The sequence below is a fragment of the Podospora bellae-mahoneyi genome, chromosome 2 (genome assembly GCF_035222275.1).
Source record: "Podospora bellae-mahoneyi strain CBS 112042 chromosome 2, whole genome shotgun sequence".
NCBI classification, from domain to species: Eukaryota; Fungi; Ascomycota; class Sordariomycetes; order Sordariales; family Podosporaceae; genus Podospora; species Podospora bellae-mahoneyi.
Window position 1 is genome coordinate 953,830 of NC_085881.1, and position 12,759 is coordinate 966,588.

The 12,759-nt window shown below is 53.7% G+C and overlaps 6 protein-coding genes across 6 annotated transcripts; 3 read left to right on the forward strand and 3 right to left on the reverse strand.

Annotated features, from left to right (window-relative positions):
• Nucleotides 1-380: 380 nt before the first annotated feature.
• Nucleotides 381-2,075, forward strand: QC761_201680 (uncharacterized protein; the record flags this gene model as incomplete). Its single annotated transcript, XM_062875897.1, has 1 exon — nucleotides 381-2,075. The coding sequence occupies one exon, from the start codon at nucleotides 381-383 to the stop codon at nucleotides 2,073-2,075; it is 1,695 nt and encodes a 564-aa protein (XP_062734443.1).
• Nucleotides 2,076-2,355: 280 nt separating this feature from the next.
• On the reverse strand, nucleotides 2,356-3,791 carry NUO24 (NADH:ubiquinone oxidoreductase 24). The gene is made up of 3 exons (XM_062875898.1): nucleotides 3,308-3,791; nucleotides 2,946-3,236; nucleotides 2,356-2,895 (listed from the first exon to the last, which is right to left on the reverse strand). Exons 1-3 carry the CDS (start codon nucleotides 3,440-3,442, stop codon nucleotides 2,539-2,541), a joined length of 783 nt encoding a protein of 260 aa, XP_062734444.1. The 5' UTR covers nucleotides 3,443-3,791; the 3' UTR covers nucleotides 2,356-2,538.
• A 211-nt stretch (nucleotides 3,792-4,002) lies between these two features.
• QC761_201700 (uncharacterized protein) lies at nucleotides 4,003-6,607 on the forward strand. Its single transcript, XM_062875899.1, has 2 exons — nucleotides 4,003-5,326; nucleotides 5,384-6,607. The coding sequence occupies exons 1-2, from the start codon at nucleotides 5,261-5,263 to the stop codon at nucleotides 6,059-6,061; spliced, it is 744 nt and encodes a 247-aa protein (XP_062734445.1). The 5' UTR covers nucleotides 4,003-5,260; the 3' UTR covers nucleotides 6,062-6,607.
• A 414-nt stretch (nucleotides 6,608-7,021) lies between these two features.
• On the forward strand, nucleotides 7,022-8,847 carry QC761_201705 (uncharacterized protein; the record flags this gene model as incomplete). Its single annotated transcript, XM_062875900.1, is given in 3 exon segments — nucleotides 7,022-7,159; nucleotides 7,165-7,303; nucleotides 8,231-8,847. Coding segments are annotated over 3 exon segments (483 nt in total). The 3' UTR covers nucleotides 8,437-8,847.
• Nucleotides 8,848-9,876: 1,029 nt separating this feature from the next.
• On the reverse strand, nucleotides 9,877-11,892 carry INO1 (Myo-inositol-1-phosphate synthase; the record flags this gene model as incomplete). The annotated part of the gene is made up of 2 exons (XM_062875901.1): nucleotides 9,877-11,122; nucleotides 11,183-11,892. The coding sequence occupies 2 exons, from the start codon at nucleotides 11,890-11,892 to the stop codon at nucleotides 10,210-10,212; spliced, it is 1,623 nt and encodes a 540-aa protein (XP_062734447.1). The 3' UTR covers nucleotides 9,877-10,209.
• A 48-nt stretch (nucleotides 11,893-11,940) lies between these two features.
• On the reverse strand, nucleotides 11,941-12,690 carry QC761_0032860 (uncharacterized protein; the record flags this gene model as incomplete). The annotated part of the gene is made up of 3 exons (XM_062872291.1): nucleotides 11,941-12,016; nucleotides 12,325-12,377; nucleotides 12,583-12,690. The coding sequence occupies 3 exons, from the start codon at nucleotides 12,688-12,690 to the stop codon at nucleotides 11,941-11,943; spliced, it is 237 nt and encodes a 78-aa protein (XP_062734448.1).
• Between the last annotated feature and the right edge of the window lie 69 nt (nucleotides 12,691-12,759).

A 12,759-nucleotide genomic window follows, 5' to 3' on the forward strand; every position in this document is an offset into this window, starting at 1 on the left:
TCAGTCCACGATTCGGAAAGCTGTCGACAGCCAACAGTAGTCCGAGCTATCACCGTTGGACGGCTGCAACGTTTTCGGCAGCAAAAACCCCACCCAGTGACGCAACTCTCCTCCAGAAGCTGAAAGCAAGTGATCCTGGTGAGAGAGAATGCCCTGCCCCAGCACAGCCTCACGTCCAGTTTGGACATATTCTTTCAAGAAGCCCAACTGTCTCATCTTAATCTCATCTCACACTCTAAACAAACAAAGTGAGGGGGTCAATTGTCTTAAACGCTTACAACCGCACTTACATCAACTCACATGATAGATTGAGATTACCTACTGAACACCTTCAATTGGACATACCACTTACACTGTGAGGATCAACTCGGCCGGACATCATGGACTCATTCAAAATCCTCAAACGTCGCACGACGGAGCTCTTCAACTCCCTGCCCTCATCACTCCCCGCCATCAAAAGCCCTACCTTTGGCAGCGGCAACAGCAACACCATGAGGGGCACCTGGGAAAAGCTTCAGCTCCCGCCTCTTCCGAGATCAGGCCACACAGCCGACATCGTCGACGGCACCGTCTACATTTTCGGTGGCGGCAACGACAACGACGTCCACACCATCACCCTTCCCGCAAGCGGAGCCCAAGCCGATTACTACACCATCAAGGCCAAACCCGTCAAATCCACCGCCCCTAAACCCAAAGACCCCAACCCCGACGTCCCTTCCATCTCCATTGAAGAAACCCCCAACGACGAGCCCCAAAACCTCTCCGACATTTCTCTCACCTCCCCTCCTCCCGGGTCAAAAGACAAGGGAAAATCCCCTGCCTCACCCACCTCTTCCCTCCCAGACATCCCCCCTCCCCGCAGAGGCCACGCCTCTGCCGTGATCGGTCACAGGATCTTCCTCTTCGGCGGCTCATCCCCCTCAACCCCCTCCCAACCCCTCAACGAATCCGGCCGCGTCTGGATCTTCGACACCCGCAACCACCTCTGGTCCTTCCTCGACCCAGCCCTAGCCACACCCGCCCATCCTTCCCCTAGGTTCAACCACGCAGCAGTATCAACCCCGAAACCAGACAACTTCTCCCCCTCTTCCCATCCTTCCGGCCATACCACATGGAAAGAATGGGCCCTAGGAACCGACACCACCACCCTCCACGAGCAGGGAATCCCCCAAGATCCCGTGGTGGGTTTCCTCGCGGAAAAAGCGCGTGATCTTGACTCTGAAGGTTACGGGACGTTTATCATTTCCGGTGGTACCCTGCCCTCAGGGGAGGCGTCAGATGAAACCTGGGCGTTTGACGTCCACTCTTCTACCTGGCAGCCTCTCCCTTCTTCCCTTTCCCCGGTGACAGGTAGGTGTAGTCTCGCGCTGGCAAAGAACAGGTTGTATAAGCTCGGCGGCGGGGAGGGTGGTGGTGGCGGTTCTGACAAGCTCAAAATGGAGTATTTATCCCTCTCCCTTGACTCCTTCAACGATGTTGCTTCCGCGGGGGAGGAGGTGTTGGTTACGGCGAAGGGTGGCTGGAAACCTATTCTACCCGGGAAGGAGGATGTGAAGTATAAAACTCCAGACTTGACCGCCGTCCCTCTTGATGACGACGACGACGACAACAGTGCCAGTTTTTGGCCAGCAGCGAGGACGAACGCTTCGTTAAGTGTAGTGACGATTGGTGGTGTCAATGGAAGAGAGTATTTGCTCCTTGCGTTTGGGGAGGACGGGCAAGGTGGGAAGATGGATGATGTTTGGGCTTTTTTGACGCCAAAGTCGAGGCATGAAAAGGGGCGGCATGGGGTGACGGAGGGGAGTTTTGTCAAGGCGCAGGATGCGGTTTGGGATGGGGTGGGGGGGTTGCTTGGTGGTGGGAGGGATAGACACCAGGAGGGGATGTGGTTTAGGGTTGAGATGGGGGTTGAGGATGAGGAGGATGATGATAGTTTGGATGGGCCCGGGAGGAGGGCACAAGCCGCGATGGCGAGTATTGGGGACTTGGACGAGAGTGGGGTTGTGATTTGGGGGGGTGTTGTTGGACAGGGGGATAGGGTGAAGGGGGATGGGTGGGTGATGAGGTTGAAGTGATTTTTGGTGTGCAGACCAGTTGGGTACACAGGACACTGGTTCGGAAAATATTCGGTTTTTATTTTACTGTCAATGATGATTTTTTTTTTTTTTTAGCAAGGCAGCTTCTGTTGGTGGAAGAAATAGTTCCTGCAGTGTTAGTTATTGAATGAACGGGGCTCAATATCGAGCCACCCCCTTGGCATATTTGATTTTGACTTGTCGTCATTCATAAGAACTGAAGTTACAAAAAACAATTCGTAATGTACGATCATCACAAGCATCGAAGCAAGCAATGTATTCGGGCCGTCCTATATATTCTTGACCCCGCTTTCCAAGCTGCGAATGTCTGTTAACACTTTTTGTACACTCATCCCCTCGTCCCCCTCTATCATCATCACATCATATAATAAGCCCTGTTGTAGTGTGAAAACATCTAGTTTTGCAATCACATAAAATCAAACCACTCCCCCCTCTCTAAAAATTACAAATCTGACCTGGTAGTCTCCACCCCCCAAGGCTCACTCGTCAGGTTCGTCAGTCCCGCGCTATTCTCACAAGTGTCCCTCCCGCTCACAGGACCCGGCTTGGGCGCCTTGCTCGCATCGTTCAAGCTCTCCTTGAGCGCGGTGAGGAGCTGCTTGGTGGTCTCGGGAGTCAGGTCCTCGTAGTACTCGTCATTGATCTGGACCATGGGCGCGTTGACGCACGCCCCCAAACACTCGACCTCGATGAAGGTGAAGAGGCCGTCGGGGGTGGTCTCGCCTTGCTTGATGCCGAGGTGTTCCTTGATTGCCTTGACGATGGCGTCTGAGCCGCAGCCGCCGAGTTGGCAGGGGGTCTGTTATGTATAGTTAGAAATGGTTATTGATAGTGAAGGGGGGGACGTACGGTCGTGCAAGCCTGGACGTGAAACTTGCCCACGGGGGTTCGGTTGTACATGGTGTAGAAGCTGGCCACCTCGTAGACGCGCATGGGGGGCATCTCGAGGATGCGGGCGACCTCGTTCATGACCGAGATGGAGGTGAAGCCGTGCTGACGCTGGCCGAGGTCGAGGAGGGGCATAACGGCTGCTTTTTTGTACTGGGGGGGGTAGCGCTTGAGAATCTCGGTGATAATTTTCTCGTTTTGGTCGGTGAACTTGAAGGGGATGGAGGGGTTGTTGTTAGGGGTGTTGCGGTGCTTTTTTATTGGAAGTTTAGTCTCCATTCAATATTTATAGCTTGGGGGAAGGAGGGGGGGGAGAGACTCACCACCATGAGGGTGTCGCTTTGCCTCCTCGCCGACATGGAGATGGCGCGGGTCTGGAGTGGTGACGAGGAGGGGGCAACCACCCTGCTCACGGAGCGGAGGGCGGTCTGCATGACGGGGGCCAGCTTGCTCGCCATTGCTGCGGTGGTGGACTAGATGGGTGGTTGAGCAATGGACGGAGGTTGTGATTGGAGGGGGTGGCCGGCGGCGACGTCGAGGGGGAGGTTATCTTCAGTTTTGGGTTCGTCGTCGTCAATCAATTGACGATTGGCAAGCTCCCCAGTCTTGCTGCTCAATGGCCCGGGACCCACCTTGCGTTGACAATTGGTGGGGTTTGATTGGGTGAAATTGGGGCTTGTGCGGTTTATTCAATTACCCGATTTTATAGCTGCGCTCGACCGTTTTATTCAGCATTGGAGCTCATGGAGCTCCAGCATCATTTTCCCTCGAGTTATGTGTAAACACCGTCTACTAATTCCGAAACCCTCTTTTTGCTTGTCAAAAATATCCTTTCAGACCAAAAACCACACATCGACTGGAGAACGATGTGAAGCTTCAAGGCCAAGAAGAATTCAGTCCTGAGGTATGCTGAGATGAAGCTTTGAGAGGCTCGCTCCCACCTTTGGCGCCCCTTTGGCCGAACAAGGCGTTCCTTTCCACGCGATGACAGGGCCAAGTCCAGGCAAGCTCATGCCCAGTGGACGAGTTGGTGTAATATCCGGCACAGTATGGCATCTATTCAATGCCTCCTCAGCCAAGCAGTCACCGACATTCCTTGTGACCTCCTCACATAACCCTGAAAGGGGCTGTCTATTGACAGGCCAAGCAAGCGCTTTCAAGTGAACAGACGGCTGAGATTGATTACGTTTTACAGTCTTCTGGAGACCGCCCAGACCTTTTCCATCTACTCTGTTATTGCCTTTCTCTTTTATCCAGCCCTATATATTCTGTCGGGCTCCAATTGTGCCCCTTTGTTTCGACATGCCGCCTTCAATCTATGTCAAGCCATGGCAGCCATGGCAAGTATGCCATCCGGTATCAAGATGACACTAGACTCGACCAGCTGCGAGTGCGCGCCGGGGAGGTTCCATGTATGGTTCGGGAGGCTTTCCGAACGAGCCCTCCTTTTTTGACATCACGGAATCTCTCAGCTTTGATTGCGACGGGGTGACGGCCTGCTGCTCTCACATGAGGGAGACACCCCCTTCCCGGGTTTGGGATGTTTTCTTTATTACTTCCATCAATCGCAGTCAGTCAAACCGTATCGCTTAATGCAACGCGGTGGATGGGTTTTTCCGTCGGGCGGCAGCCATGGCTTCCGTGGTATTGCAGACGACCTTTGAATATCAGATCGACAACAACATGGCTGTGCCGGACCGGCCGTCAGAGATATCTTATTCGCCAGACGGCTCAACTGGGACGGTCTCCGTCTCGTTCCTATTTAGGACAGTGGTCATCCGGCCGTACTCTCACGCAGTCCAGGTGACTGGGGCGGGATACTGCCTAAAGTCCGGAGCCAAGGGGCGGGTACGGCATTGAGACTGGCGAGCGCCATTGCGTGGCTGCCGTCCAATCCATTTACCGCGACACGCGGAGGGCAATCTATCCCCAGTTTATCTGAATAGATTGACCTCCTGTTCAAGTCCGGGGCCCCGCGAAAATATCGACTACCGACACGGCCGGCCGCCTGTGCCTTTTCCCAGTCCATTGCTACCCAGCCATGGCCTTGGTTGGCTGGAATAGGGATGCCGTCATCTACAATTTAGGTGCAGGTCTTGACATTTCCGGGACTTAGGAATTCGGTGCCTTTCTCGGGCGAACAGACGAGAGTAGGAGGCTGAAGAATGGCATAAATACAAAGGGGGCGACCGCTGGTAATCGAAAACCGTCCTAGAGTCACATCAAGGCAACCTACTTGACAAGTCCTGGACACTCAGCCCTGACTACACGCCACCATGAAGTTCTCCTTCGTTGCCCTCCTGGCCTGCGGCCTCACGGTCGATGCTCACACCATCTTCCAGGTATGTCAGCACCAGTCACCGTCGAGGCAGGAGTTGTTTTCATGCTGACAATCAAGGCAGAAAATCTCAGTCAACGGACAAGATAAGGGTCAGCTCACTGGCATCCGTGCTCCCAACAACAACAACCCAGTACAGAATGTGAACGACCAGAACATGGCCTGCGGACAGCCCGGCTCCAAGTCCAACACGGTTGTCAACGTTAACGCTGGTGACCGTATCGGTGCCTACTTTGGGCATGTCATCGGCGGAGCCCAGTTCCCTAACGACCGAGACCATCCCATTGCTGCCTCTCACAAGGGTCCCGTCCAGGCTTACCTTGCCAAGGTCGACAATGCTGCTACTGCCAGCTCCAACGGCCAGAAGTGGTTCAAGATCTGGCACGAAGGCTTTGATCAAGGCAGCAGGAAGTGGGGTGTCGACACTGTCATTCAGAACCAAGGCTGGACGTATTTCAACATCCCGCAGTGCATCGCGCCGGGCCAATACCTCCTGCGCGTTGAGCTTTTGGCTCTCCACTCGGCCAACCAGCAAGGCCAGGCTCAGTTCTACAAGTCTTGCGCTCAGATCAACATTTCGGGCTCGGGCTCCTTCACTCCTTCTCAGACCGTCTCTTTCCCCGGTGCCTACCAGGCCAACCATCCCGGTATCCTCACCAGCATCTACGGTCTCACCGGCCAGCCCGACAACGGCGGCAAGTCGTACAGCATCCCGGGCCCTGCTCCCATCTCTTGCTAAGCTTTTGAGCCGCGGCTTGGCTTCTCCGGGGAAACAAACATGATCCTTGGCTTGTGGGGATGGGTGAAGAGGAGCCCCCCAAGTGTCCAGCAAAAGATAATGGCGACTGGGTGGGTGGGTGGTTTGTGGGCAGGTGTGTGTATCTATAGGTTATTATGAGACGGTCGTACATTGTGTGAGATATCCGCATGCATAAACAGCATCGTGCATCATGGAGGAGCAAGCAGACACTACAATGATCCACAAGCCAACTGCAAGGTCCGAATTCGTTTCCACAGTGACCTTTTCTCGCCTCGGCGCCTTTCTCGCAAGGCGAGGAAGCGGGCCTCCACAATGACATGGAAGCTTCGGATGCATCGCCATGCTTTTTCCATGCAAAATTGTTGGAAAAGCACGAGCCAAGTGGATGAAGTCCTGGGACCTGCAGGCGGGCTCTCCCGTAGGAAAATGTATGTACATGACATTGCTACCACTAGTCAGGGGCAGTTCGGGTTTTCTCGGTATATTCTGATATTTGGGATCGACGGGCACCGGGTGATGTTTGCTGACTCTTGTCCATTTGTTGATGTGTTTCTTCTCACGGCCGGCACCTGTGAAAAGTGAACGGTTGGCGCCGCACAACGTGCATGACACCTGCAGGAAACCAGCCAAACAGCTTCCAGCGAGGCTGATAGCATGCTACAGCCAAGAGATGCCATCTCACATCGGTAACCCCCCACTCAAGCAAGCATGGCAGCACAGCTTCACGGCTTCATTAGCTGTCTGAGACATTCAGGACATTGGGCAGAGCAGAGCAGCCTTGCCAGTTCGATGAAGTGACAAACGCGAAGGCGCGATATCAAGGTTTTTTTTTTTTTTTTTTTTGTGATAAAAAGGATTGCGATAAGCGATTGGTTGTCGAGGTTGTCTCTCGTCACCGCTGCACGGTTGAATGCGGATTTCTTCACGGGGACAAGGGTAATGACAGGGCAAAAGGTGATCAGTGCTCGATATGGCACCAAGCTTAGCTTGAGCTTGGATGCTGTTACCCACTCCTCGGCAGCCACGGTGCCACCACAAGCAAGGAAGCCCGCCTTTGGATTGCGCCGCTCTCACCTCGTCAGCGCATCCTTTTTCTTCACCAACAATTCGCCCTTTCCCGCCTCTCGCCTCTCTTCACCTCTTTCACTCTACTCTACCTCCCTCTTTCCACAAGCCCGCCCTTTCTAATTTCCTCCCGATCTCCAGGCATCAGCCCAACCAGTAAGTAGTTCTCAAACACATCTTTCGTCACTCAACATACCGGTCGATTTTACCGGCGCCGCCCGGTGGACACCGTTCAGACGCCCCGCGGTTCCCGTTCCGGTCAGTGCAGAAATGGGGTCTCGGGGTACATGCTCGCTGCATTTACCAAGCTAAGTCGTTCAGGGTGAGGTGCTTTTCGCCATAGCACCCTTGCCGAGACGGGTGACCTCTCACCCTCTGCTGGAGTTTGCTCGAGCGGGTCATTGGACGAAACCGCCGAGTGGTGGCAGTCGAAATTCGCGCAGTGGGAAGACGAGCCACCCAGCCTTTTTGGGGGTGGGAGAAGGGTGTGTGAGCTGCCGTACCTCCGTGCCTCCGGTGGCCAAGCTTTATCGTTTCTGCCGCCGCGGGCTCCACCGGCGGTATTTTGTTTCCTTCCCTCCCACCCGCGAGAGAGCTTCCATCTTTCTCTTTCTCCCTCTTTTTTCCTCTTCAACCTCACTCGATAACTCTGTTTCTTGCCCTGCGCAGCAGCAGACTGCCACCCCCTCAAATACTCCAATTGGCTCGTCGTCGTTAGAAAGAAAACGTCTTGTGTTGTTCACACCCTTCTACCTACTACCTACAACCTTAAACTGTAAGCAGTCTTTTGCTCGCCAATTGGTCCGACCGAGCACCTTTTTTTTACCAGTTTTCACATGCCCCGTTGTCAATGGCTCTGCGCCGAGTGGTGTTTGAGTCCTTTTCGGGGTGTCTCGGTCGAGGGACCCGAGCTTTGGCAACATGACGGATGCCAAGCGATGTTTGGAGCGGCGTCGCAAACAACAGCACGCGATCAATGCGACAATCTGATTTTATTCAAGACTTTCTGAGCTGCTCACCCGCATCAATTGTCTTGTTTCTTTCAATTGCCAGAACATCCCTTGCTAACAAAACGTCTCACAGCCTTAATAACTAAAATGGCCGCCATCAGCACCGTCGTCGCTCGCGACACCTATGCCGCCCTCTCCAAGCGCCAAAACTGGGCTGCCCAGGAGCCCGGTGTCATCACCGTCTTCTGCATCGTCGGCGTTGTCGCCATCGGCCTCATCTGCCTCTTCATCTACAAGAAGTTGGTCGCTCGCAGGGAAAGACGCCAGGCTGTTGTCTAAATGACACATCACCCTGACTCTGCTTTTAAATCACAGAGGCGTTGGAAAACGGGGAAGGATGGAAGGGTGGGTTGGAATGAAGTAATGATTCTTTTAAAAGAAGAACGGTGGACAGGTTCATCTCATGAAGCGAAGGGGGGATCTGGGATTGGATCAATTGGAAGGATGAGAGATGGGATATTCTCTTGTCCTGAGGAGGAGCGGATTTGGGATTAAAGATCGATCGATCGATTTGCAACGATACCCTGCAATGTATTCTCGGCGCGCGTACCAGCAGCACAGCACAACACACAGCATCTTACATTTTTTTGGCCTCGTAGCCAAATTTACTTCTTAATCAAGCATTCAAGCATGCTTTCCCCCCGATTTGTACGGATTGTTATTTTGGACTAGGGGAATGTGGTTGGCCGAGAAGCGAAAAGAAAACAAGTGAATGGAGCTGGCAGATTGGGGGGGGGAAAGCAATTGCGGTTGATTTTGTCCTGAGCTGCAACAATCATCGGATCGATCGGACCATTTACCTCTGGCGATATTCTTGCCGTGAGGGGATGATGGAAAAACATCCCATCATGGCTGAATATCTGCCTTGATGGGGGGTGGTGATATTTCTCTGGAAAGGTTGGGCTGTTGGGAAGGTTTAGCTGATGGCCTGGACTTTTATATGTTGATTTTACACTTTTTTTGTTTTCCTATTAAGGCTTAATATTAAAACTTGATACCTACCTGTTACTGTTGCACCTGTGATGTGATGGGCTGTTGATGTATGTCCATTGAGGCTCAAAAGGAATAGATTTGTCAGGAGCGTGTGCCACGCCGCTGGATGGTGTTGGGAAGTACAGTAGCATGGGAATAAGTCGATGCTGGGAATAACATAAAACCAAGAGGGAAGAAATAACGCACACGACACACGACGCGCGACGGCACATAATCACTCATCATCTCACGGATATGTTGTAATGTTACACAGCATACCCTACCTAAGAACCTCTGAGCACAACCGGTTTCTCCTCTGCAGTCAGCCAGTCAGTCAGCAAAGGGTCCTCCTCTTCCATGTGAAGCTACAGAGTTGCCTCGCCCAGCAGCCGTTTCCCCGAGCGCCGCCAAGCAAAGGGGTTGGGAAAGCATATCGCGGCATGGCATGGCATGGCAGATCTTGGGAAAGCGGTCTGGGGTTGAGAGGTTGGGGGGTGGGGGCAAACAGCAGTGGAAGTCTATTTCCGGGTTTTGTATCCGTAATCCTTTGCTTTCATGAGATAATCATGGTTGGGTCCTCAATTGTCCCTCTCCGGTTGAATGAGAGGGCTACATCAAGATGAATCAAATACCGATGTGTGAATACTGGCAGTTAAGAAGAACGAGGCTGCAAAATAGAGAGCCATCGACATACTTTGTCTTACCTATCTCAGTACTCATTCTGTAAATTCTCAATCGACAGCCATTCAAGAATCATTTCACAATCAAGAGCACAATCACAGTCACCATCACGACACCAGTCAACATTCAGGAAACATCAGGGTTCCCCATTTTCTACCATAATACTATCTCGGATGCTCCAGCCTTCCCAACTCCGCTCTCCTTATGCATCACCGTTAAACCCAGTTTTAAACCCCCATCCCCATCCTAATGTCTACCAAGTGCCTTTTGATGTGCCGCTCAACATGACCAAGTTTTCAGAACCGAAGATTAAAGGATAAGACTCGAGAAAGAAAGGAGCAAGGGTGTGCTGAATCCCCTCTAAACACGCTCAAAGCCAAAGCAAAGGAGTTGCAAAGCTTAGAAGAGCTTGTGCTCAAGAGTCATGTCGGACTCGGGCTGGAGACCCAAGCAGCCGCGCATGATGTTGACGAGAGCGGAGCGCTGCTTGGCAAGGGCGTTGACAACGGGAGTGCCGGGAGGAGTCAAGGGAGCCTTGAGCATGTAGGAGAGGACAGAGAGAACGCTGTGGAAGCCCTCAAAGTCCTTGGTGGCGGCGCCGTCGGTGGAGACAGCCTTCCACCGGATACGGGTGAAGAGCTCGGTGATGAGGACCAAGTCGATGATCAAGGGGGAAGCGAGAAGGGAGTCCTCGCACACGTTGAAGAGCGAAATAGTCTGGTGACCGCCGAGGAAGATCTCAGCATAGTACTCATCAAGAGCACGCTTGTCGTCGCCGACAGCGGGCATGTACTTGATAACAACGGTGTGGTCGGGCTTCTCGCCGGGGGCGTAGAGAACGGTGTTGGCCTCCACCATGTCGTCAATGACATTGGACTTGGAGATCTCCTTGGAGCGGAACTGTCTCTGCTCGCTCAGGTTCTTGCCGTCGTTGTTGCCGAGATGGTTGTAGCTGGCAACGGAGGTAAGCTTGATACCGGCGTTGATGAGGAAGTCGACGAGGGCCGACTTCATCTTGGTCTGGCCAGACTTGAAGTCATCACCACCGACGAAGGCCCTGTGGCGCTCGGCAAGCTCGATGGCACCGGGAACGAAGGTGTTCTGGGGGGAGCCGTTGATGAAGGGGGTGTTTTCGAGGATGCAAGCAACAGCGAAGACGGTGGAGGGAGAGACCTCCTCGTGGCCGTTCTCAATGGCCTTGAGGAGGTTGTCGGCAGTGTCGTTGACACCCTCAATGAGGTCAGCGAAACGCTCAGTGTTGGCGGTCCACTGGACGATGACACGGTCAAGGTTGTTGGCAGCCTTGAAGTCACTGTTCAATTCATGTTAGTCAAAATGCTTCTCAGAGCAGCTTCAAAAATGTGCAACGTACCGAATGTCCTGGCGGATCTTCTCAACGTGGGCCATGGAGGCCTTGGTGCCCTCGAGGATGTTGTCGGCACGCTTCTCCTGGTTGGCAGCAATGAAGTCGGGGTAGTAGATGCTAGGAAGGGGGACCATGGAGGCCATCTCCTTGGCAACCAGAGCCTTGAGGCCGGGCTCGAGAACCTGGGCGCGGTCCATAGCCTCGGCGAGGTTGAGCTTGCTGATGTCCCAGCCGCCGATGACAATGTCGTTGGGGTGGACCATGGGGAGGAGGTCGTGGAAGGGGATGTTGACATCCTTGCGGGTCTTGGCATCGGTGCCGAGCTTGACGGTAGAGCCCATGATCAGAGAGCCATAGTAGTTGGCCTTCTGCTCACCGCGGCGGGTCTGCCAGGAGAGCCCGCGGCGGTTGGCAATGATGCCGGCGGTGACGGTGGAACCGTTGTTGCCGCCCCAGCCAACGAGCATCATACCCAGCTTGGGGACCTTGGTGTCGACATTGAAGTTGTACTGGGTCTCCTTGGGGACCGCAACATACTGGCCGTTGACCTCGGATACCTCGGTGGTGTGATAAGTGTACTTGGAGCGGATCTGGTTGTCGGTGTACTCGACGTTGGGGGAGTTGACCTTGAAGGTCACCTTCTGGTTGGTGGAGGAGGAAACGCCGCCAGAGTTGACAGGTCCATCACCGTTCGCGATCTCAGCGTGGGGAGCCATTGCTAAGGTTGGAGAGTTGTTGATTTTGCCTGGATGCTGAGAGTGAATTTATCGGGTAGAGATGTAATCCGCTGAGCTTCCTGGAGAGGCAGAACAACGGGCTCCGGCGTATGGGTGATGGACCCTTTTATATATGTTAGCAGAGGTTTGTGAGGAGGCAGCCGGAAGGGGGACGAGTTGAGGCATTCTCCGCCAAAGACCGTGATCTCAACAGAAGCGGCGGTTGAGGGAGCACGAAGAGATTGCCAGGTGGGCTACAACAAAGGGTATATCAGGGGCGTGGGGTCAGGGGACACGGAGACAAGGGGGGGGAGGAGCATGTGGTAGTGGGTAGTGGTAGTGCAGGTAACGACATGGGACGACGGAGTCCAAAAGGACAGGTGTTGACGGTATGGCGGCATATGCGTCGAAGTTCGGAGGAGCAACACTTACGAGTTAAGAAGGTTGGAGAACGTTTTGACGGTGTCGTGATCGCGGCCCTGGAGCTGCGATCAACAAAGCTGAGATGGGAGCAACAAAAGGTTCGAAAGGGGGGGGGGTAATGTCTCGAGTCAGATTCGAGGGAGTTGGCTTGTTTTGTTCACAAGGAAGTAGGCAAGGCGAAGAGCGGAGGAGCACGAGACGACACAATCGTCCGACAGCAAGTGACAGGAAGGGCCTTCCTTTTTATGTTTGGGGAAAAGACCGGACGACGTGGGCGGTGAAAGAAACGAAATCCGCACTATAACCTTGGGGCTCCACGTTTCGGACAAGTCGGCCGTTCAAATCACCGTTCAATGGCGGGGGCCCGGGGTCCATCCATGAGTTGATCGGATGAATGCGTAGCGGCGGTCAATTGCTGCCGGGAAACATAGCGTGTACTTTTCC